At 31.2% G+C, this 27,194-nt stretch overlaps 2 protein-coding genes across 4 annotated transcripts in view; one reads left to right on the top strand and one right to left on the bottom strand.

Annotated features, from left to right (window-relative positions):
- Positions 1-27,194, top strand: part of Grip (Glutamate receptor interacting protein) — a 330,265-nt gene that overhangs the window by 241,945 nt on the left and 61,126 nt on the right. The window lies entirely within an intron of this gene.
- The window catches only part of Grip163 (gamma-tubulin complex component 6), a 73,182-nt gene that overhangs the window by 21,334 nt on the left and 24,654 nt on the right, over positions 1-27,194 (bottom strand). For all 3 annotated transcript variants that reach the window (XM_067269334.1, XM_067269332.1, XM_067269333.1), the window contains exons 10-21: positions 26,031-26,179; positions 25,752-25,959; positions 24,479-24,638; positions 20,260-20,398; positions 20,119-20,185; positions 13,837-13,946; positions 13,652-13,743; positions 10,913-11,055; positions 7,707-7,938; positions 7,461-7,635; positions 5,770-6,440; positions 2,047-2,136 (exon numbers count right to left, since the gene is read on the bottom strand). In XM_067269334.1, coding sequence (XP_067125435.1) covers positions 2,047-2,136; positions 5,770-6,440; positions 7,461-7,635; positions 7,707-7,938; positions 10,913-11,055; positions 13,652-13,743; positions 13,837-13,946; positions 20,119-20,185; positions 20,260-20,398; positions 24,479-24,638; positions 25,752-25,959; positions 26,031-26,179 — 2,236 coding nt within the window. The remainder of the gene's footprint in view (positions 1-2,046; positions 2,137-5,769; positions 6,441-7,460; positions 7,636-7,706; positions 7,939-10,912; positions 11,056-13,651; positions 13,744-13,836; positions 13,947-20,118; positions 20,186-20,259; positions 20,399-24,478; positions 24,639-25,751; positions 25,960-26,030; positions 26,180-27,194) is intronic.

Genomic DNA, 27,194 nt, shown 5'->3' on the forward strand with positions numbered 1-27,194 from the left:
ATAAGTCGACTCCCCTCCTGAAAAAATGAGTTCACACCATACAATAAGCTGTGTGGTGTGAACTCATTTTTCAGAGGGGAGTCGACTTATCAGAATTATAAAATGTGTGAAACAGAAAAAGTATGTTGATTTATCCAGTGGTGACGAGTTAAACGATGTCGAGTAAACCGAGTTTTTTAAGGTTAACAACATTAATGCCTATGTAAGTCGGTCGGGACCACAAAAAACTGACTACGTAACAGACGAGTGTCGAGTTATCCGGGTGTCGACTTATGCGGAGTCAACTGTATTCCAGGGCGTCCAGTTATTACGATCCTTATTTACTACACTGTTTGTTGTTCTAAATTTTGTAATTGTATCTTGTATTGTAGACTTTGGAATTTAGAACTGTTCTGAAAGATTTCATACAGATTTTCCCTTTCCCACTCCTTAATATCAAGTTTTTTAACAAGACTGGTTAACTCTTTTGTTTTCATTGTTTACACGAGAAAAGAAAACAGTTGAAGAATCAAATGAATACTTTAATTAACTTGCTGATGCACATTATTGGACACACGTTTTTACACAAATAATCTGACATTTTCTATCATTTATTTCCTTTGTCCAGATACTTTTGTGATGCAAAGATTTTCACAGTTTGAAATAAAATTATTCAGCGTGTCCATAAAGTCCATGTGCAATTTTAAAAAATTGATAACTTTATTAGTATTTGTGATAGAGAAATTCTGTAGAATGTATCGGAAATAAGAAAATCTATATTTTTTTTTATTGTTTTATGTATTTTATTAAGTTTCCATCATTAGTAATACATATTTTGTAGTTCTCTAAAAACATTTGTTAACTGATTTACAGTAATGCCTGAAATCACATTGGTTATTTTAGCTTTCAAGTCTTCTAACAATCAAGGTTCAGATGCATACACTATTGTTTTCATATGCGCCCATAAAAAAATCTAATGGAGTGAAGTCTGGCAAGCATGGAGGCTAAGAAAATGGTCCTCTTCCAATTTCTAAAAACATTTGTTACTAAATAATTTTACTTAAAACTAGGTACATTAAGCTTTCTAATACATTTTACAGATTTTTTTTCTATCACAAATACTAATAAAATTATAATTTTTAAAATTGCACATAGACTTTATGTCTTTTGGCTATCCTAAAATGTCACCGTACCAGATTTGGTTGCATTTGGATTGCTAAATATTTCTACAGAAGCATTTAGTATACATCTTACATAAATACTATATAGTTACTAGCTGACCTGGCCACGCGTTGCTGTGGCTCAAAATGTATCTATTATAAATGTATAACACTTCCCCCATGGGGGGAATTTCAAAAAATCCCTTCTTAGTGTACATTCTCTTGACGTACCCTATTAAAACGCAATCAAAAACGCGTCTAAAATAGTATAATAAAAGCCGAGTTCTTCACAGTAAGCCTTAATCCCGTCACTTTTCCCGCTGGGGAATATCGAAAAATCCCTTTTTAGTGTATATTCTGTTGACGTAACCTATTAAAACGCAATTAAAAACGCAAAAAACCACATGTAAAATAGTATAATAGAAGCCGAGTTCTTCACGGTAAGCCTTAATCCCGTCCATCTCCCCGCACTGGGGGAATTTCGACATGTATATTATATAAAAACACGTGCGTATTCGAATGCAACGTTGTGTCAAAATTTCAAAGGAATCGGTAGGAACAGATGAACGTTATATTTTATTTATATAGATAGAAGATAGAAAATGACCTGCTTCAGTCCATTTTCACAGAAAAGCAGAATGCCTGACAGAAAAGCAAACTTAGGTCATTGGAAGTTAGTGCCATCTGTTGGACATAAAAGCCTTAATCCATTATAAATATATTTTTGAAAGGGGGGAAATGGTGTAGGGGTATGAAAAATAGATAGTAGCCGATTCTCAGACCTACTGAATATGCATATAAAATTTGGTGAAAATCGGTAAAGCCGTTTCGGAGGAGTACGGTAACAAAAATTGTGACACGACAATTTTATATATAAGATATACAAAATAATAAAAAATTGACTTACCAAACATATCAAAGTCCTTTTTGTACGAATGTAACTTTTCTGGGATTTCGTAAACGGTTTTTTCTAGTAACAGATGATCGTCAAGGATAACTGTAAGAATAACTATAACTGAATAAAAATAACTATCTTCTAAATTAAATAAAGTGAGCTAATCATGAAAGACAGAATATATTTAGGATATAATCACAAACAAACACATGTTGATTGATTATACCTTCACATACCTCCCTTATATTTATATCCTTATTATATGTAAATCCAAAATTGCACCTTGAACTATAAGATTCAAAGCAATACAAAAACAAAAAATAAAATAGAAAAAGAATGTCATAAAAATTAAATTTATATATGTAACAGAGGGAAAAAAATAAATGTAATGGATTAATAACATAAATTAAAAGCACAGAATAAGTACAAGATTCAAACACCTTAAAATAGAGAAGACTTCAGAGAGTTAGATATAATGCATTTTCACGTGGTCTGTAACTCTGTACTCTTTGCATTCAAGCATAGTTTCTAACTATACATTTCAATTTTCTTAGTAGCAGTCACATTGTGTCTGACCTGATACTCCCGATTACTTTAGCATCAATCTATCTTTGGCATTAGTGAAACACATGAGTGGTCACTCGTGTGTTTCACTAATGCCATCGTCAGCCATCGTCTTATGTAAAGAATAAAGTAATGAGCATCATATTGGTGCTCATACAACTATGTTTAAAATTCCTTCTGGTGTATCCCATGTATGCCATATTATTCTCCCCATTCCAGCTTTTAGCTGGTATGACGTAGATCCTGGTTTATGTTCATTTGGGATTTTGTTTTTATCGTGTCTTAAACAACAAGGAATTTCTTAACCCATAAATTCTTGTGATTAGCACATGTGACAATGTTTGAAGGGCCCCTTATGCTTTGGCACCACTTGACTAAAGAGTCAACATTGCGTTGGCAATGACTACGATGACTAATTCATCAGGACTGACACCACCGTGTCTTTCAGACAGACATAGAAACCATTATGTTCGCTTTTACGCACAAGTGGTCACGTTTGTAGGCACTTGGATCCGGGATGGAGATGGGCTGAGAGACAACTGGAAGAAGTGCACGCTACTACAAATTTAACAATTTACAATACCTGTTTATTTATATAGCAATAATATACAAAAATTGGTTAAGATGATTAGTTGGCACTAATTTTGTATAACAATTATAGAACAAACTAACCCTTGTCATTAATATCATGGATCCCTGACAGAGAGAGAGAGAGAGAGAGAGTTTACAATCATTCACACATCGGTAAATACCTTAGTTAGCAGAAGTTGGTCCCTTTTTGGAATTGCAGAATCGGTGGATCAATGTACTCCTCGCAAGGTGGTTCGAAAGAAATTTGAGGAGATGGCTTGTCAGGTTGGGGTCAAGAGAAAAACTATAACAAGAATGATAAACAAATGGAGAACAGAAGACATTAAGATAAGAAGAAATGATATACAGAACGAATATGCTGTCATTGAATACTTGTCAACCTTCAGAAATGTCTATAGAGAAATTGGGGTTGAAACTAACAAAAAAAATTGTATTTAAAAGAAACCCATGGTATACGGGATGCTAAGAAATGACAAAGACGCCATTGATCCAATATGCATTCCTGGAATGTACAGAATACCTATAAAAGACAGCAGAAGGTCTAATGGCTTATGCTACATTGGCCATTAGATCACTACAGAACATAAAGTAACATCCAAAAGGAGCAGCCAATTACAGCATTAGTAACTTATGCCATAGTGGACCCAGATTCTATAATGATAGAATGGAACAGAGCAGGAATGATCCAAAAGATGCAGGATAAGTGACAGATTAAATACGTGGAGGATGACACATTCATAAGGCTACAATCCCAGATTCGATTCTGGGTCCCAGAGCAGTGGGCCAACGTCTTAACTGCCTCGGTCATCCTGCCAGTTTTGCTTTTTTACTTCTATCTGCTATTTCTTTTAAATATTTATAAAATAAATGAACATGACACGAGTACTCATATTTTGCAGTGTTGCCTGAATTATGAAAATTATATGATTATATTCTGAATTGGCATGCAATTTCGTTTTATAATTTGGACTATTTTCAACTTTCTGCCCTGAAAAATCTCAAATCAACTTAAAAATTCTGCTGTGTGAGCTGTAATATCGGTATTGTAAATATGACAACAAAACTAAGCCAGTTGTATTTAGACTAAACCACTGATTGTATTTTATTTTTAATAATTTGTGAAGATAAAATACAATTAGTAATCATGTTTTGTTTCCTTACATCTTTACTAATAATGCTTCAAAGACTGACAATTTCAGTTTAATGCAGTTAAAATATATGAACTTTGGATTGTCCTCACCATGTTTTAGTTTGAGTATTGAGTCTGAGTAAAGTGAAGAGAGTTGATATGAACACAGAACTGAAAAATCCTATCATCTATTCTATGGGACCCCCCTGCTTTGTACATTAAATTTAATTTCCCGTGATGCTCATAATGTAGTTTTTAGTATTAATTATTTTGAATCTTGTTTTGGAATGCTTCTGTTTTTTAATTTGGAATGTATCTTGTTGATGTGAAAGTGTATTTCACTTTCTAGAAGAAAAATAAATTTGCATTTGGTAGCTACATAAAACATTTCTAAAACCAGAATAAAATAAAACAACTTAATAACAACTAACTCTAACTTTCAGCCATATGTACAAATTTAAGAACAAAATATCAATACATACTACTGTATGCTGTATAAAGAATATGTGTAATGATAGTCATTTCATTTCCCATGAATGATTCTACACAGAATCTAAAGATGATAGAAATCAGATGGATAATGTAGGCCGTGTGCTTTGGTCATGACAAGTTTTAACCAATCACGGTGGAAGCTGACGATGCTTTTTCTGATCACAGTTGTATAAAAAAAATTTGCATCAGTCTCTCGCAAAGCAGCTTTCCCTACCAAGTTGGCACTTTCTAACTTGAACAATAATTGTACACTACATGGCTATTGGTAGTGATTTACATGCAGAGAGGACACACTGTCTACTGTGGATTAGTTTTTTAGCATGTTATGTCCATTGCCATGTTCAAATGCCTGCCATGGTAAAATAACATAAAGACTACATTAAAAACACAAAAACAGATAATGAAAATCTTCTTTACTTGCCATGTCCAATCACCAGGAACAAACTATTCTCCACAGCAGAGACGACCTTTCTTTAGAGGCTATGCCTCTGCCAAATTATGTAACTTTACATAACTTTCTGTTTTACATAATTTGGCAGAGGCATAGCCTCTAAAGAAAGGTCGTCTCTGCTGTGGAAAATAGTTTGTTCCTGGTGATTGGACATGGCAAGTAAAGAAGATTTTTATTATCTGTTTACGTGTTTTTACTGTATTTCCGCCAGCCCTATTTTACAAAGATAAAGACTACATATTAGAAAAGAAAAATTAAAGTCAGTTTGTAACAAAAACCAATATATTGGGAACATTCCAATATGTTGATATATTGGTATCGATTACATCTCTAAAGACAACATTCGATGCTTTTGCTTTCGCTGCGAAAACAACGTAAGATATTCTGTTTTTAGTTAATATAAAAACTGTGCAATGAAATAAAATCTATTATTTATACAGATATTATTATAAGTTTCTGTATTATTATTAATATATTAAGACATATCAAAAATAAATAAATTAATTACCATTTTCTTTTCTTTCATTCTTTTCTACTTCCTTTGTTGATTCATCTTGCATTGTCTTATTATAGATGATATTTTGGATTACAGAATCCGAAGAATGGCCATGAATGTTCTTTCCTCGAAATCTTAGAACAGCATTTGTAGTATTTTCCCGCAGAGCTGTTTTCCAGGAATCTGGATCACTTTTAGTATCGACGGCATTTGTTTCTTTTGAAGATTGTACGTTATTATTATTTGATAAATCTTCATCATAAGATTCTTTATTATCTTTTAATAATTCCTCAGTTTGATTTTTTAATTCGTTATTTGCTTTTTCTGATTTTACAGGACTGAAATAAACAGGATTATTTACTTTATCCTCACAGTCTTTTGCTGAAGTTTCATTTGTATTCTGAATGTCATTGCTTTCATTACATATTTCATTTTCTATGGTTTTACTTAGACTTAATTCTTGATCTGAATTAGATTTACGTTTTGGAGAAATATCTGAATTTGAAGTTTCTACTTTATCCTTATTTTTTTCTGTTGATAAGCTTCTTTCCTGATTTTCTAATTTTAATAAATTATCAATTCTTTCAGGTTGCAATTTCCATCTCTTTGTACTCCATTCTGTTAAATTTTTCTTATATGTAGCATCATTTGTTAATTTTTGATATTCTGAAATGATATCCTCTCTGAAAAAGAAAAATTAACACTTAATACAAATACAATATAGAATCAACACAGATTATATTAATTTTACACATAATTTAAAAAATTTTAAATATTAATGCCTATGATATATTTGCACTTTAATATCATCTATGCCAAAATTCTGGCCACACATTCTTTAATGTCACTTAATATTACACAAGATGAAAACCAGTGTTTTGTGACTTTTTCAAATGTCTTTCCATAATAAACACAAAGTGTAAAATCTTTAGTTAGCAAATATTTCCTATTAAAAATCAGTCTAAACTTGTTATGTCTTAGTTGTACAATCAAACACTTCATGAAAAAACTTAGCTCAGACAGTAAATATCCCATGGCATCACACTTTGTAAACAATTCTACATTTCCTTTTCGAGTAATTTACGTCCAGATTCCAAAGATAGTTACTGTACCATTGAAGAATATCTGGTAAGTTGTCCTCAGGTACTGATGCCTAATGCCCTTCATATATTGCAAAGCCTATCATACTGTAATAAAGAAGTTTTTTGTACCTGTTACCCAATTTGGAGTTTTCTTCCTCGACTCCTTTCGACGTATTAAATAAAGTTTGTTATAGATTACTTTTCTTAAATCATCATCTTATGATATCAATAATTGGCCCCAAAACTTTACAATTCTTTTGACCAAATGTATTGCCAAGGGTATTTGGCCTAGTTTCAACTGAATATAGGATCCATGTTCTGATTGATCTATTCTGAAAAGCTTCCTTAAGTACAATATTTGGATGCCTTCAATTTCTTCTAAATAATTTATTCCTCATATTGGAAACAACTAAGAGACACTTAACATTAACAGTACATTAACGCTACTTGATATATTGTTTTATAAATGAAGCCGGATATCTCAGTTAGTGATATACTGTAAATGTGTCTAGGTATAATTTTTTTTTTATTACAAAAACCAAGTTCTCACAATATGATAAAATCAAAAAATGCTATCTAAATGCTAAAATAAGTATAGAAAATAATAATGAAATACAAAACCTGGCAATTTCTGCTTGTTCATTTTCATTATTGTCAAGTAATCTTTCTTCCTTTTCTTTTAATTTCTCTTTTTCTAGGATTTGCCTTGCCTCTTTGTCTTCGATTTGACTTTGTATATCTCTCATTTGTTGTTGTTTCTTTTCTAGTTGTTCTTTTAGAAATTCCTCTTGACTTCCTATAAAAATATTTATTTATTATTTATTACATTAATTTGCATTTAAAAGTATGAAAATATACTAGTAATACTTTTAATTTTTTCTGTATATTGTTTAATTCTTTGATGGCATTTGTTTAAAATCTTCAACCGATCTTGTTCTTTTAATGCAGCTATTTTTTGTTTTGTTTGTTTTTCTTCTTCAAATATCTTTGTCATTTTCAGTTTATATTCTTCGCTTAACTTCTTGTTATGTTCGGCCATTTCGTTAGAAGTAGATAATATTAAAGTTGGAGCAAATTCTTGCGTATGACACATGTGATGCTAGTAAATTAAAAACAACAAAAATTTATTAATACTTTTTAACAAATAACTCTATTAAAAGCTATCACATATATTATTAATAAAATGATAATATATACATATAAATCTCTTTTATCCAATCAAACTGTTCAAACTACAATTAATACTATTATTATAAAGCTTATACAGTGGCATCACTAGAGATGCAGGAGGTGCAGACTGCACCAGGTGACAGCAAAATAAATATAAAATTTTTATGCGGTGTTTCAGCTAAAATTTATTATTATTTTTGTAGGCCCGACTTACATGTATCAATATAATTACAGTGCTAAAACTATGTGCTAATTTACTTTTTAAATCGAATGCATTATGATCATAGCTGTCATTATTACCAAATTACAAAATATTTAATATTTTACAAATAAAATACAATTACTAAAATAAAAAATATTAAAATTTAATGTAAATACATGTAGGCATGTGTACGATATTGAAATTTAAAGGTGTAAATTTAATTTTTCTAGTTGTAAATGTACTTTCATTTCGGTTGCCAAGTAAAAATTATGGCACTTGAAATGAAAGTAAAATTTTTTCTTGGGAGCTTCTCTTTGGTAAAGATAAGCTTGGCGCTTCAAAGCGATACCATAAGCATTTACTTTCCAGGCACAATCCCAAATTTGATGGATTTATTCGCTTTGTGTAAACCTTAAATTAATAAAAGCTATTTTCTGAAAGTATAGGGCATGTTGTGTGAGATATGCATAACATTTTGCTATGAAATGGCCTTTGTGGGTTAATATCATTTTAATATCTAAATTTATTGAAGAGTCCGTTTTCTAAGAAATTTCTTTAGATACTAATTAATTAAAAAGTACTTTTCTTACTTCACATTTTATCAATAGTAAACTTCAAGGTTGGAGTTGCTGGAGTCGAGAGAATTTTACCAACTCCGACCAAAAACATCTGACTCTGGTGACTCCAACTCAGACTCCACAACACTGGTCATGATGACATAATACATATTTTAATTATTTAAAATGACAAGTTGATTATTAGATTCATAGTTAAACTTCATTAAATTAATTGACGTGAAAGGAATGTCCGTTAAGAAGTGAAAAGTTTGAAAATAACTTTAATGTGGATATTTTACCATGGAAAATTGTAAAAACTGAGTTATACATCAAAATATATCCTATGCACTTATGAATGAAAATCTGAACTATAGATGAGAGAATATTGTTCAAATAAGAACTGATGCATGTATGATGATTGCTATATAAACTGGTCACTAAATCAAACATAAATCATTCCTAAATTTTTTCAAATTAACTTAACATTTTTCTGAAAAACTGTTCAGATAGATCTTTGTATTATTCTGTCTGCTAGTTGAGTTTTTGATGAAGGATAAGGGTTTTGAGAGGTTTAGGAAAGATAAACTAGCAAAGTTAGTTGGAGTATTTATGAATGAGTCCTGTTTCTGTATCGACAAGAAATACTATAAGTAGAATAAAGGAATACTGATTGGTTTGCCAATTGCTAGTAGTATTGGTAGTGAGAATAATGAAGAGAATGGAAGCAGGATTAGCTTTTATGCAAGTTTTGTCAGTAACTTTTATGCCCTTGACACTAACAGTCATATTGATATTTTTGCCTGTGGGTAAAAACACTAATGCAACAGTTAGCCAAGGGCAAATTTTGCCAATTTCCATTCCAACTAATTTGAAAATACCCAGCTTCGTTTGAGTTCCCAGGTATGACAGTGCTATACATTGACAATGGCAATGTACAGGTACATTGGCAACCAATCAGATAATGAAAAGGTTTCATTCACCACACTGTTTCTTGCAATGACAAAAATAGAGTATGGAGAAATGTTTGAGGAAATATTAATTAAAGAACTCAGGAAAAGGCCTTTTTGTATGCATTTGGATATTTTCTGTCTAATCCACCATTGTCAAGTTTATTCTCCATAAAGTTCTTCCTACAGTATAATACAGATGAAGTTCAACATATAACAAAAACATAACCTTTTTGATCTCTTTTGTCAATTCATTTAATTTGTTTGAATTCTATACATACACAGTATCTACACACTATCATAAATGCCTTCAACAACAAACTGAGTGGTACAAATTATAAGGAAAACATGATAATTTTACAATCCACTGGTCAACAATTAATTCCAATATATACAATTGCTATAGTGACAATAGGCAAAAACAACAAACATTAAAGGTTTTTAACATTCACTGTCACATTAATTTTGTTGCCTGTGGGCATCAGCCTTACGTTGTACTTATGGCTGATGAAAGAGCGGAAACTGGAAAAAGAAGTTCATTTCTTAGACATAGGAATATTGAGACAGTATGATACATTTAGGTCAAGTGTTTAAAGAAAAGAATGTTTTAACCCTTATTTGTCTCCAGAAATCTGCTGGAATATAAGAGAATCACATTCAAAACCCTTGTAAGAAAATGTTAAAAGTGAGAGAATGAACTGAATTTTCCAAAAGCAACAGAGAGCAGTTGGGATGTCTAATCAATTTTGTTGACATAATATCAAAGAAGATAGTGACAGAACTAGAAGCGAAGCCTAAGCTAAAAGGGAAGGAGAAAGAGCAGTGTTACATTATGCTGAGGAATGAAATAGTAAGAACATGTTGTACAAGTTGGAAACATGAGATGATAAGACTTTGGTAGTGGTAGGAAATCCTATGCTCTTTGTACAAAAACTCTCCAAAATAAATCTTTACCAGCAGTATTCATTATTTTTCAAATGTTTTTAGTTGTTTGTGCGGCTGTGATCAGGATACAACAAATAAAATTTTTAAAAAATATGCACGTCATGCATATCCACATATACTATATATATACAGCTATATATAGTATATGTGGAGCTACAGCTATATATATTAAAATAATCTGTTAATATAACCTATAATTATTTGCAAGTATTACTACCTGCTTTCACTATTGTTAAAATATTTTCTAATTACCTGTGAACAGCATAATTTTAATAAATTAAGAGATTTTCCACAAATAAATATATGCTTTGCTATATCTGTCAAGAATAATGGAATGCTATCAGTTGAAGCATCTGGAATCTTCCAAATAAATCTCTTTGTCCAATACATTTCATCTGTAAAAATATTTAAAGGAAAAAATTCAGTTATTTCCTTAATATTATACAGAAAGTCTTCACTTAAAGGTTCTTGGAAACTCTGACTTTATGCAAAACAGCATATAAAGAAACCACTTTTACCATAAGCTAATTGATATAAACAAGAGTTAAGTTCCCATGGCTTATTTCTGGTCACAAAAAAATCATCAAACTCCTAAATAAAGATCCAAAACACTTGTAATATTAAAAACTGAAATAAATGTGAGCTTTATATATATTTAAGAAAGATTAAAAAGAAGCAAGATAATTATTTACTCAATTTTTGATAAATCGGTGAATGATGCAATCATAGCAGTGATGGGTAATGTGAAGGGGAAGGTTTAATCCTCATCGCTGGTGATTGGTAAAGAAGTAACAAAGAATAAATATTTGCAAAGCAAACATTGTAAGGAGCACCTCTTACCAGCAAGCAGTTCAAAATAAAATAATTGGCAATTCCAACAAACTATAGAGGATTTTGTAAAACTATAAAATGGCAAATACAGAGAGTAAGTTTGTTTACAATTTACATTGAAGTGTAGAACTGGCATTTATCATGAAAACTTAATAATTTGAGAAACTCAGTTCACAGGTGTTAATTAACAGTTTAAATAATAACAAACATTTTTGTCATGTATGAACTGTCTTCATAAGGCAAGAAAAACAAAAAATATATAGAACTACAGAATATGTTTTTAAAATATAGTCATAAGCAAAGCAAAAGATAATTAATGACTTTTTTTACATAAAATTGGAAAAGAATTATAAAACAAAGACAAAATAAAACATTATAAGTATAAGTAGATATTAAAAAGTGGAAAGGTAACTTTGGCTTGATGTAATTTTTAACCAATAGTATTCTATTACAATTGCCAGTAAAGTGTGAGATTATGTTAAGAATTTGTTTATGGTTAGCCAATGGTCCGACAAACGAAATGTGGGCTGGTTAATGAGTAAGTTTGTAACTAGTAAGGTTTCCCCATAAAAATTTGTTTTGGATTGGATACCTATTTTAACAGGGATAATCTTTCCAATATGGTACGTATCAGTCTTGTAATATATACTTGGGAAGTTCCATCTCCATCTGCGTTTTATTAACAGAATTTTTATGTTCTAGTATACAAACTATTAGTTTTCCAATTGTCGTCCCTGAATTATTGATGGGGTGAGATCAGTATAGCATATACGTCTGTACACTCTAATAAAGTGAAAGGTGTTCTTCCATGACTTATAACCTAACAATCATATTTTTTTAAACAAATAAATGAGTACAGATCATTAATTCAGACAGATCATTTATGTAGGGATTGGCTGATGTATAGCATTGATGTTAAAGTTTAGCGTATAGGTAGAGAGAATGGGAACAAAGAAGATTTTACCTTACAATCTTTGCAGTTAAATTTGCTAGTGTGATATATTGCTTTGATCATAGCTAACTGGCAATATTTGATGTATTTTTTAGTAAATCTAATGAGGATGTTAGAAGGTAAGCCGTATGTATCAAAGCATAAATTGCATATGCTTGTACACCTGTGGTTGGAATACATCACTAGGGATTAAATTAGGAGGGGCATTAAACTTATGATATATTCTGAAACTCAAATGACTTGCCTTAATGTGGCTTTAATGATTTTGTGTAACTTTACACAACCACTCAGACTGTACAGCTCCCAAACAGAAACTTTTTGATCATGTCTTATACATATGTTATACAAAATGCAGAGCATAAAGTTGTGACAGGATAATTTCTTCTATATTCCCCATAAATGGTTAAAAAGTCACGTAGCTCTGCATTTGTGAATCACATACTTGATTTGTTGTTTAATTCAATAGTATGCAATTTGCAAAGAAGTAATACTGGCTAACATAAAAGGAACTTCTAATTTTGTATAACTTGAATATGGTTTGGTTCAACAATGTTACCAGCTTGAGTAACATGTTGATTTTAGATTGAATAAGCAACTAATTTTAATACAATATTAATTTACCTCATATCATAGTCAATGCTTTCATAGAATTGATACCAAAAGCATTACAAACAATAGAGTGGCAGTATATTCACCACACACAACTTTGAATTGGAGTAGTTTGTTATGACACTATCGTATGGTTTTTATTTGTTTAGAGATACCAAGTAGAGGTACTTTTTCTCTTTCATGATTGTCATTTGAACTCCTTCATTGCATTATGTGACCAGTTTCTCTGTATTTTGCTCCAGCTTTATACTGTAGCCTACCTTACCATATCATCCATCACAATTTTACATGATATAGCCTGTATATAAAATAATTTAAACAATTTTATGAACACATATAGAATACATTTTATATATGTTATGTATAAAATATTTGTATTTCAAGGTTGATAATTATAGTTTTATGTTCTATTTTTTCTTAACACTGAAATATTATTATATATGTACTCTGAATGCTTCAAAAATTTAAATAAAATTATATATTAAAAATAAATGCTTTAAACTGAGATAAATTTGATTTCAGTGATTAAATTTTTATAATAATAACATGCAATGTTTTGATCAATCACATGTATTATGCATTAAAAAAAATACACACACCTCGAGTATTTATATACATATCATTAACTTCGATATGAAATTCGTTATACGGATCATTACAAACACCTTCAAACATCCATTGAGTTAAATATCTGAAAAAGATTTACTATTTTCTTATTTGTTACCATCATATAATATTATTTATTTCATTAATCATAATATATTTAACGCTTTATCTACATTACCTTAAGTAAGGTGTGCATGCAGATTTAAGAAGAAATACCACCACAACACCATGTTCTTGCCCCCAAGATTCATAAGCATGTTGATAAAGATATGATAATAAATCTAGTCCCTAAAAAATAATAAAAAGTTTTTAGCATTTATTTCTAAACATTCAAGTAAAACAACGAAGCTTGTACTTTAAAAAAATTATTAAAAATTTTTTAAAGTACAAACTTTCAACAAGAAGATCTTTCTGAGAAAAAAATATGTCAAAATGCCTTTTGTAAAATAAAAGGCATTTTGGTGTTACGATTTTTCCATAAAACAGGGAAAAAATGAATTAATAGCAATGTCGGAAATCAGATTTTTTCTCCTCTTAAGATGCGTTCTTTTATTCCTCCGCGTAACTCTGCGCGAGCAACATCCATTTAAAAATTCCTGCGGTACGCGTTCCTAAATTCCAGTGGGAGTGCGCACCATCAAACGGCAAAAGCAGCCATTTGTAGCAGTAGTTTACGGTGGAAAGCAAAATGGCGTCCTCCATGGCTCAGATAGTTTTGTTTCGGGGTCCATTATGTGGCTTTATGAATGAAAATTTAGAAGTTGTGAAAGTGCAAGTTAGTGCACGTGGTGATGTGTCTTTTCAAATATTTTCGAATGGTAGCCAGTATTCTAATTTTTTTCGTGGCTATTTTGAATGCTCTTTCAACAAATAATCCATTTTATGGTTAAATTTTACAATTGGGACCCTTCTTTTGCCTTTAAAAGCTCATATTTTAGAATTATAGATACCTCCATCACAATACTATCAATAGTGCGGGCGCCGCCATCTTTCTTTCTTTCACCGTCGTTCCTAAATGCCTACAAACGGCAGTGCACTCCCGTAGTAGCGGCAACGCGGAACGATCACTATTAAAGAATGCACCCCTCCTCCTCAATTTTTCCTTGTGTACATCATAATTAATTCTGATTTTGTCGGCACTTCCGATCTCTCTTGATCTCTCTTTATCTGTTGAATAGACAGTACAATGACAATAAAGCTATTTCTGCTTGGATTAATTTGCATATTTTAATTTCATACAAATTTTACTGTACATATTTTGCATCCTGCACTACTAATTTTGGAGAACAGTATATTATACTGTTGTCATGAGTATAAGTATCATAATTGTACTTTCATAACTTATCACATAATAAAATAGTATGTATAGAGTTGATTTATTTTTTTACTGTATATCAAATTTAATCCAAATGAACAGCAATTTTTCAAGTGAAATTGCTGGTCATTCAAGATAACAAATATCGTAATAAAGCATATGCAGGAAATCATTAAAAAAAAAGGCATTCTGAAAAATTATGAATCAGATGATATGAATAAGTGGGAAAAAAGGTGATTTTAAAAGCATTTAATCAGCAAAAGACAAAACTCAGCTATTTTAAAGAAATCAAATCACTCTAAGTCATATATTATGCAAATTCTAAAGCTTGGATGACCATAAAAATCTACAAAGTCCTCTTGATTATGGATAATTGCTCTATACATAAGTTGGTAAGATGAAACAGTCAAACATTAGAATTAGTTTTCTGCCACCAAACTGCACTGCAAAGTTACAGACACTGTATCAGAGAATTGTAGAGAAGTTTGGTTCTCTTCTGTCATCACTTGTTTTAGCAAACAGTTGGAGAAATAAAGATATCACAAACTAGTATGACCAAAACTAAGTTCGCAGGATGCATTATTGTACTGTGTATGCTTAGAAGCAGGTAACTAAAGAACAAAATGCTGAAAGGTTGAGAAATAATGGGAATCACTCAGAAAGTATTCTAATTTGCAGACAATACTAGAAGAGTTTTCAACTATTGATAATCTCGTCAATATTAACAATATTCTAACAGTTATTATTTCTTCAATACGCAACTGTAATCATGACAATGCAACAGAAGCTGATGCTAAGATTTCATGTCGTCAACATTATCAAAGGCATTTGCTACGCTATAATAACTTGAAAGATATTTTATAAGCATTGGAGACAGCTCTCTGTGAGCAATGTACAATAAAAACAAAACAAGTTTTTTAAGGGCATTTAATTTTTTTTAGCAATTTTCAGTGTACACAGCACTGGAGTACAATAAGTTGCTACTTTTTTTATTTAGTGTGTTTTTTAAAACTACTTATAATATAGGCCGCGTTTCTTTATGCAGCGCTCGAGAAGCCCTTTACAGCGAACACACTGAAACTGGTTTCTAATTGGCCAACACTGCTTGTGATGTCATTTCACTACACTCTCGCTGCATAAAGAAATACAGCCATACTCATTTTGATATGTTGTAATCATATTTGGCTGTGTGAGACCGCTGATTTTAGCAGGAAAATTTTGTTAAATGAAAGGAAACTTTCCATTTTTTCCATCGGAAATTATTGTAAACATCCTCCTTCAACTATCAACAGTTAGGTGGGAAAGTTGACACTCAGCTGTCAAGAACTGCAAGTCATCATCAACAACAGACTACTTTCCCACACTAATGCTATAAAAGCTTGCGCAGCTGGAAACTTGGCGCGCATCAGCACACGGAAGTTATTATTGTACTTGTGCCAGTCAACCTCCATGCTTCGGACTTGAATCCCGTTGGAGAAGACATTCAACAGCAGATCTTCCATACCGTCGGCGACTGCCATACTTCGGCCATACCGTCCAGTCTCACATAGAGGTATTTTGTTAGAATTCTGTGAACTCTCTCTCCCTAGCAACAGCATTAGGTTTAGCTCATAGCCGTCCCATTTTGAACAGGTAAAGCATTGCATTTAATCCTATGTTAACCGCATTTAATCTAGTAGAATAGACTTGTAACCAATTTTGTTGTTAATCTAGTTAATCAATAAAAGTTTTATTTGTTAAGACCTGTCTTCTGTCAATTTAAAGACACCTGTTCACTTACCGACACACCTCCCCACTCATTTTTGCTCTCCTAGCCATCCAACCAACAAGGAGATCAGGTTTCGCCAACCCGTCCAGTGTAAGTGGTCAGTGAGGATTAACCCCTGACCCTCTGCTTATCTCACAGCTGTATATTTAGAATAAGTAAAAATATAATATAATAAAGTTATGCTGACTTCATTGATTCACTGATTAACATGAAACATTTGAATAGACACAGGCATTTTACAAAAATACAAAGTATTATAATCAAAAGGAAATGACAAAATACGTTATCAGTGAAATCTAAAATCTGAAAATAGTGAAATGTTTTAGGTACTACAAAAAAGCAAAGTTTGGTCTGCGACACCTCTTAACACGTCAGTGTCTGAGAACTAATTAATTTAATTATCATCTACCTGTTTTTAAAGATGCTTATTATTATTAATTCATTTTGCATCACTTTAAATTATAACATTTTTTTCTTTGTTAACATTGATTATTTATTATTATTTATTTAGTCTTTTAATCAATATATACAAAAACTAATAATGTCTATATAAAAAATTATAAATTTGCAACAGAAATGTAGAAAATTTCACAAAGTAATGCAAAATGATGAGGTGAGGTCACAGAAGGCAATGAGTGGGCAGAGTCCCTAGTAAATTAATAAAATATAAATAGATAATAAAGAAGTTATCATTCAATTCATTTTTTAAGGACAAATTATCTCCATATCGGACATTAACTGTATGTTGGCATGGAAATATTTTTTGTAATAAATTTATATTTTCAGTCCTGTTAGCGTAAAAATGCAAATTTTCACATTTTGTTTCACAACTTTTTTAAATTGCCTTTTTTCCCCACTTTTTTGCATCATTATGAATGACCTTTATTCAATATTTTATGCTTTTGCCAGAATCATTTTTCACTTTACTTGGAAAAATTTATTTGATCTGTTAGTTTTCTTTCTCTTTGATGGGTCTCAACTAGCTATTTCTGCAATTGATTTTATGCATTATCTATAATGACTATGGCACTTTTCAAAATTGTGTTTGCTACTTCTGTCTTGATTAAATCTCTTTATCTACGATCTTCTTAGAATGTTTCCATTCTTTCTTTCATTAAATTCTGCCATCTTAACTACTGGGCTTGAAGTTAGATAGATCTGGAATTTTTGAGGATGTTGATGCTCCTAACAAGGATTCTTCATCCTCTTTTCATTTACCTGATTCCTTTTGCTTTGTAATTCTTTCCTTATAGAGCTTGCGTTGAGTATGTAAATTCTTGGCTGACTGCAGAACCTTTCCATGTAAACTTTCCAGGTTTCCATTGAGTCTGTCCATAAAAAATGAAGTGGTTCTTAATCCGTTAATGCTTTCTACACTGAGGCTTGCTTTGTCTGGGCAAAATATCCTTTTGTCTTTGCTAAATCCCCTTTCGACATCTGCACTGTAAGGAGTTAAACACACATTTTTATCAGCCAGCTGTACCTGCTTGGTTCATTACGTTAAACACTTAAACCCAGTAATGGTCAATCCTCTAGTGAAGTAGTATCTTGTAATTGGCAATTGCTTCAGGTTTAAGGAACCTTCATGTAAAGGTAAGAATTAGAGATGACATCTCATCATATAAAATATGAATAAGGAAGGTTTTGCTCTTGCATTAACTTTGTCATTCTAGTAAATTTTTTTCATTGCAAATCACAGAAAGCTCATCTCTACTTCTAACAGTTCATTTTGTAGAATGCCATACATATGTATTATATGATCCGTATCTTTCTATTTCTTACGTAGCTTGAACAAAAATTGAATAATCATATACTCAGGGAGACAGCAAAAATAGTTAATGAAAGGATGAATGAATTATTTATCCAAATTCCTAATGCTGATATTTTATTTGTCCTAATTGCTAAATAATTTAGATAATTTATCGAGCATAGATTTTTATGTCCAAGCATTTAAGAACTAAATAGTAAATTTGCTAAAAAATATTAGTGAAAACACTCCCGTAACATACGATATTGAACTAATCCAACAGAAAGAGTTAAATGCCTTGAATATTATGAGTAATAATGCAACTGTTTTTTACTAATCACATTGTTAAAATATCTGGCTTGAGTTTAATGAAAATTCAAAAATAAAATATCAGATTATATATTTTCTGACCAATAATTTAACAAATAACAGTAAAATATTTTGTTGTTAAATTCACCTATCAACATTGATAGTGCCATGTGCTTTAAAATTTTTGGTTAATGTTACCTGTGGTTCCAAAATGGTGGCTGGTCTCTGATTCCTGCAAATAGAAGAAAGGAAACAGTGGGGATGCACATTCTAACCTAATCTAACCTATTCTAATAAATTACCATAATTATTAGCAACAAAATTATTAGAATAGGTTAAGTTAGGTTAGGACGTGCGTCCCACTGTTTCCTTTCTTCTATTTGCTAAAATCAAAGACAAGCCACCATTTTGGAACCATAGGTAACATTAAACAAATTTTCAATGTGCAAAAACAAAGTGTACCATGGCTGCTGAACTGATTTATTACAGTTAAATTAAATCACACTGTAAAATACTGCACAATCTATAGCAGGGATCGGCAACCCACAGCCCTTGGGCTGCATGCGGCTCGCAGTAATATTTTTTGCGGCCCGCGTTGCATAAAATATGAATAAATATATCAATTTCCTGGCTTAAGGAAGTATGTGGCAGAAATTCAAACGTTATTTTCTACAATTTATGTATGTGAATAGTTTTTTTCACAACGAATTTAGTAAAAATTAAAACCGGCTAACAGACACATCGAAACTAATTTAAAGCTAGCAGTGACTAACATTTAACCAAATATTTTCGATATATTATGTTTACATCAGTTCCAGAAGCTAAATTAAGTGTACAGTGCCTGCGCTAATTTATAATTATATATGAATAAATAATTGTGATTTACCGACATTTTCTTTCCTCTTTTCTTTTGTGCGCGGCCCGTGTCAGCTCCAAAGTTTTAAAATGCAGCCCTTACGTAGAAAAAGGTTGCCGACCCCCGATCTATAGCATCAAGCAATAACCAACATATATGATCTGTAGTACAATGGTAAAAGTGCATAAAATGAGATTATTATTCATAATTCTATGTTATAAAATACCAAGTATCATAACATAACATTACATGGAGTCTCCATTTCAATATTCAATTTAACTTAAATATCTGTTTTCATTAATCCCATGTTTCTCACATTTTCATACCTGCTAACAGTAATGTGTTTTATATTCATGTGTTCAGACAAATATATATACATCAAGTGCATTGTACTTGTAAAATCTTATTAAAAAATAAATTTTATGAACCAAAATAAATATCTTAAAATTAAAATTTTTAACTAACCTGAGGAAAAAAGACTTGTGAACTAACATTAGATGAGCTTGAACATTTGCACAGTTTTGCAATATAGCTGAAATACAGTTTGAAATTCATAAAAAATTACCATAAAAATTACATTAGTATAAATTTATATAATCTTTATACCTTAATTGTCTGAAGAGTTTTCCAAAAGTTTGATCTAATTGTAATACAGTAAAGTCATATTGTGATAGATAAAGTACCATAGCTTGATAATAATGAAGGTATTGTTGTAATCCTCCTTTAAAAGCCTGCATTACTAAACCTACAAAACAAAAATTAATTACCTAATTCATTATATACATAACATTTTACTATTGTATTGATTTCTTAATTATTCTTTCCTTCAATTGACTTTTATTCATTCTGAACAAGAATAAATTCCTTTATATAAAAATTTAAAATAATTTTTTTAAAAATACTGTACAATAAAACATATATATATATATTTATCATATATTAACAAAATAAATAAATATAGATATGTAGAAATACTTTAAAGATAATATGTTTGTAAATACAGTAGAGTCCTGTACAATGCAGGGGATTCGTTACGCATTATAGGAAATCACGTTATCGAAACCTGCATTATCACACAATTTATGAAAGTTTAAACCTTGGCTTATAAATTGAAAAAAAAGCATACCTCTGATTAACAAAATTTAGGGGTTGTTGCTTGCTTCATTTGCGCGTTGTACGGGACTCTACTGTATAATTTACAGCAAAACACTTGAATAAATATAATGATAACAAAAACTATACAAACAACAAACAATAACAAAAGGTAAGTAACAAAAAACTGCATGAAATAATTACAGTAGAGCATCGATTATCCGACTTAATTGGGGACCGGGGTTGGTCGGATAACTGAAAAGTATGAAAAAATACATTATTAGTATAGTGTATTAGGCCTGGTTTAAATACTAGCCTCCCTTTCATGGTCAAGCCAGTGCTGCCAGCAAAAAGATGCAAAAATTTAACAAAAATAATATTAAAGTAGCCAAGACATAACCAAATATTGTAGCGCCACATCACTAGCGGACATTTGAATTTGCCGACTAGAACGCGGTCGGTTAACCGATAAGTCGGTTAATTGGGGGTCGGATAACCGATGCTCTACTGTATAACAAAACGTGCATAGACAAAATACTATTTACAACAAAATATGTTAAATTGCTTTAAGCATATTAGTGAGTTATAAAAAGCCGAGGATCATATCCAAATTTGGCCGACGATCCAACATCCCTAGTAAATTCACATCACTCCCAAAATGCTGCATATGAACATTACTGAACTCATAGCATTCTATCAATATGCACAGTCATATACTTGACACTGGTTTAAGATATACGAAATCTAAATCAATGACTAAAATATATTTTAAGAATAGCTAAAATCAGTTTATTTTGTGATTTGGTAACCACAGAATAGCCACATGTTATTATTTGCAATTCATTTGCTCCATCAGAAGTGACTAAATTGCAAACAGTGGCATATGGCCACTTGAAATTGGTTTTAACCATTCTTAAATACTGTACAGTAGTTCAGTACTGAGAAGCTGTGCAAAGAAAGACAAAACTGCAGCATAGCCTTCTCTTTTAACCTTTCAGCAGTGGGAGAGTCAGGTATGGTTCTATCCCTTGATAGTGGAGAATATACCCGAAAAATTTTTAAAGTATTTTTTCACGCAATTTTTCTCATTTCCGTTTTAGAAAAAGTATTTGTAAACAGTTATGTCTAGTAAAGAAAAGTCTTTTTTTATTGTTACATAATTCATTTTTTATGTGAATTTTTTTTTTGCGGTAGTTTTTGGCTAGATTTTAATGATACCCTTAACAGAATTTAACGTATATATACGTCCCTCACCACTGCCACATGATCGCCCTCGACGTATATATACGTCCCTCACTGCTGAGTGGTTAATATTGTCTTTATATGAGATAAGATAATATGTATTGTGTTCAAAAATTCCATTAAACTTTATATTGCATATATTGATATATTTCCAAACTTATAAATATATTGCTTATTTACAAAAATCAAAAACTTTTCATTTCAGAAATGTTTTAAGCTTTCTTCGAGCCATCCTCAATTACTGCAATTAGAGAGGTACACATTTTTGAAATTTCAAAATGTATTCCAATGATATTGAATAGAATTTTAAAAACACAACACAACACACATTATCTAACTGGGCTACAACTTGAAAAAATTTTAGACCTATAAATTCCTACAGTCTGTCCACTGTCTTTCCTTAATCTCAAGAACAGAGATAGATAAAATATGAGAGCAGATATAAAAACCTTAGAAGCAAAAGGCCCCTATTAATTATATATGAACTTCTGACGCAAACCAGAAATTTTTTCCTGAAAAGTATTAGATAGACAACTGGCATGACTATTGTTAAAGAAAAAGTATGATGTACAAGAGCAAGCCACTACTAATTTGAGGTGGAGAGCATATATTTTAAATTAAATAAATTAAAAATATGATTAAAAATTGTAGTGAACCATTGCAAAAATGTCACAATAAATAATTGCTCATTCAATATACGTGGTACGATCCAAAAGTTTGGGGAATGCAGTAATCTACGACAACAAAAGCATGTATTTGAAGTTACAGCATACGAAATGGATTCTACCAAACCACCTCTACGTGTTCAGGTTAATTTCACCCATGTCATGTGATTAAACCGCAAGCGCTGCTGTTTTTTTCCAGAGATAGTTACTTTTGTCCTGCGACGTAATCAAAGTGGAGTTTCAAGAACAACCTCCAACATTAAATTTTGTCGGCGTTTAGGTAAAACACCTACGGAGATTTTAAAATTGCTAAGAAAGGTGTACGGTGATTCTACGGTGAAAGGTCACGGTGAAGTCGAAATGTTGGAGGTTGTTTTTGAAACTCCACTTTGATTACGTCGCAGGACAAAGGTAACTATCTCCGGAAAAAAACAGCAGCGCTCGCGGTTTAATCACATGACATGGGTGAAATTAACCTGAATATGTAGAGGTGGTTTGGTAGAATCCATTTCATATGCTGTAACTTCAAATACATGCTTTTGTTGTCGTAGATTACTGCATTCCCCAAACTTTTGGATTGTACCACATATATCTATTTATACAATTATTAGATTGGCTATTGTAGTTATTATATACAGACTAATCAACTAATCACACACCACAAAAATCTTTATTAACTACTTCAAATCCTGGTATACGCTTTGGCTTTTACAGTGGCCTCATTAGCCAGTCTGTGATTTTTCTTAACAACTTAAGGACAATGTATATCTAACTAATATATTTCCTGAAAAAAAAAAACTTTCTCTCCAGTTTCTCAACATTTTTCTGCAAACAATGTAAGAATGCAGTCTGGGAAAAGAGAAGAGAAAATTTTGAGTGAACCAGCAGAACAAATGATACTTTCATATATTAAAACTAAAAAAGAAATTAATGTTCAGGAAGGGGTTCATCTTTTGCTTAAATCATTATTTCAGGCAGATACATTCCTATTTCTGTGGATAATTAATGTAAAACACTATTTCTTGAAAATGACATTAGTTTAGTGTTCACTAATACAATTAATACATTTATTCAGCTTGGTCAGAAAATATAACTTATTACAACATCTCTTGGAATCTCCTAAGTGCACTCACAAATTCAATCTTTTCAATCATTGATACTGGCCAAATATTGCTTATAAACTTTGTTTCACATATCAGCCCAGAAATGACAGTTCTGTTTATTCACAAATCCAGACGTATGGAAGTGGGCTTCATCTGACATCAGTAACCTATTTACAATATATTTACAACTCTCAGTAACTACAAAAACTCACAAAACTAAAGTTGCTGTCTCTTATCCCATTCACTAAGCTCTGGACAGCTTGGATCCTGTACAGATGGTAATGAAGATTGTGCAAATGCTGCCATCTGCCATACCAAGTGCAACAGCTTGCCTGTGAGCTGCCTGTGCAAAACTATGCCAAATAACATTGTTCACAATTCACATCACAATGTACTTACTGAACAAAGACATCACAAAAACTTGCTATCTTCTATACTTTTTTCTTGAAGCCATTTTGACACCCAGAGTAACAGAGTATTACAACTAGGGTGATCATGTTGCCCAAACTGGAGTCAAAAACTGCATTGTGTAGCTGTGATAGACTCTGTCTTATAATGTCTTTGTAAACATGTATAAGTATAAGAACCTTGTATAAGTAACAAGAATACTTGAGACATACTTAGCATTACAACAATGTTTAAAAATTGTTCAACAAATGCAGAACTTCATTCATTTACAACATAATTATATATTACATAAAGATAAGAAAGCCAAAGACTTACCTTTATTGTAGCATACATTCGAACTAATTTCTGTTGCAAATTTTTCTAATCGACAGTACTCGGTACCACTATCAACAAATCTTTCTAGAAGTTTAGCAGTACAACCTGGAGTCAAACCAGCTAAATGGATCCCAGCTTTAACAGTAAACATCATTTGTTCCTATAAAATAAGGATTAGCATTTATTATGAGAAAGTAGTTTGATACCATAAAAATAATTGAGTTATTCAGAACTTAGAATAAAGTTGCTATTGAAATATATAATTAAGTTTCTTTGTTACATTCATTTATTTATTTTCTCATTATATTTAAATAATATTTAATCTTGAGATGTAGATATTGTTTTAGCTTCTTATTAACAGAAATAACTTAGTAAATACAAAATATTAAAAGTTTGGATAAATGAAAAGAATGTGACCATTCAAAGTTATTTCTTTATATTTTCAGAATAGTTATAACAAGAACATTTAATTTTCTGTACAGCTTTATAATTTCAGTGAAACATTGATACATATTCATTAAATTTTATAAGCATACAGAACGGTAATTAATTTGTGCATTATTTATGTAATATTTGAGTGAGATACTAAAACTGTTCACCTTACAAACATTTCTTCTGTAAGAATTACCTAATATAAACTAAATGATTATCAACCAGTTTATATGAAAGTTCTTAGCTAAACATGACTGTAATGTATCAATGACCTACACAATTTTGTTGTGTTCAAAGGGGTTCAATAAAGGCTTATAAAATTGACTATTAACTGAAGATATCAAAAAGTTTCAGTGAGTGTTATTTACCAGTTACATTACATAAGAAACCCAACTGAGATTTAATGAAAATAATTTTCTCTCTCATAGAATATGTGCAAATTTTTATGGGAAAAAACTTTCTTTAATTTTAATTTATCTACATAAAATAAGATGAAAGAATTGTTACATTGATGTTTGTTTATGCATTTGTAGAATGTATCCTTCATTTTTTAAAATATATTTCTATATTTATTTGGTCTTAATAAATATAGAATTATACTTTCTAATAACTATTACTTTTTAATATTCAGTATTAGTATAGTTTTAGCTTACTAAAACTAAATCTAAAACTTGATTTTAGTCATTCAAATGTAGTTTTAGTATAAAAACTAAAAACTACACATTATATATATAGTAAATAAAACTGTCTATTCTAATTTGCTGTTTATTTTAACTACGTCCTTTAGTACTAATTTGCCAAGTTATTAAAACTGATGTAAAATGAAATTAAATAGCATTACCTTCATGTAAAGAAATGTTTTTGATGGAACCCCAATTAACAAATAAAAAACATCTCTGATTAAAGATTTGTGTGTCACTGTGATAGTGGGAACAACTGAAAAAGTAGGATCCATTAGATATAATTCATAAAGATGAACTTGATGAATCATTTCAGTTGCCCTTGGTCCTGCTTCAGTAATAAATGCTTTTTCTTTCATAATATTTGAACTACAAAAAAAAAGTATTTAAACAATTAATCTAAAAAATATCATGTATTATAAAAATCAAACTAAATATACCATCCAACAGTTTCCCAAGAGAAATAATCTCTCTGATCCGACTTAAGAGCAATCTCCCAGATATCATTGTAACAAGATAATCCGGAGTGAAAACTTAAGGGTGAATCCGTTTCATTAAATCCTTCATCTTCTGATAATATATTTAATTTCTAAATAAAAAATATAATAAAAAATTAAAATATAAAATTTATATTTATGAAATACAAAAATTGTTAATTTATAATTTATTCAATCTTAAGTTAGGAATAATTTTCTACTTCTACTAAATAATAAACTTTTGGAAATAAAACTGAAAAAATACACTTGTTAACGAAATAGTTAGATAAAATTGTCCTATTATTGCAAAAAACTGCAACTAATCTCAAATAGATATGTAAATGCTTACAGTTATGGTTCAATTGCAAGCTAGGTAATGCCATTGGCGCCTTAAAATCACTACTCAGGTATCCTATAAAGAGGTTTGTGGAAGCTCAGTGTTAAGAATTTTTCAGGTATTTGTTGTTTGAAGATCTTCAAATGGCAGGCATGCATGTGTGAGGACCCTGGTCCCGAATACAGCCCGTATTATTTTCCCTCAATGTCTCCCCCCATGGGAAATGTTAGAAAAACTCAAAACATAGACGGGATATTCATCCTTCCTCCTTCAGAGAGGCTTCCTGACTCTCTGGATTCAAAACTTGAGTCACGGAGAGTTAATCATCCCCCTTCACGATTGGTACTTGACTATAACATGACCCAGGGTATATAAAGGGGGTAAGAACAACAAACGGGGTTGCCAAAGGTCCGAATAAGACACCCGTCCCGTCTGATCCCGATCGAGAATCTAGAGCCGATACTTGAGGACGACAAAGCCCGCCGACAAGCCACCACGACCGATCCTCCTGCCGACCTCAACGACCAGAGAGAGACCGATCTGAAGACGATTACTATTCCAGTCTATCCATCCTAGGAAGAGGTATAATCCCGAACATTGTAAACTCTCTCTCTTAGCCCCGCGGTTAGGAACCAGACTATTTGTATTAATCTTGATCTCCAATAAACCGTTGTTTTGTTTAAGTGTAGTTGATTATTTGAATATCGCCGTGATCTTATCGACGAACCCACACGCTTCCTCCACTCGACCTGACAATTAATTACTTATCCCGACAATTCGGGATATCAGAC

Source organism: Centruroides vittatus, unplaced genomic scaffold (genome assembly GCF_030686945.1).
Source record: "Centruroides vittatus isolate TY-2023 unplaced genomic scaffold, ASM3068694v2 contig_349, whole genome shotgun sequence".
Taxonomy (NCBI): Eukaryota; Metazoa; Arthropoda; class Arachnida; order Scorpiones; family Buthidae; genus Centruroides; species Centruroides vittatus.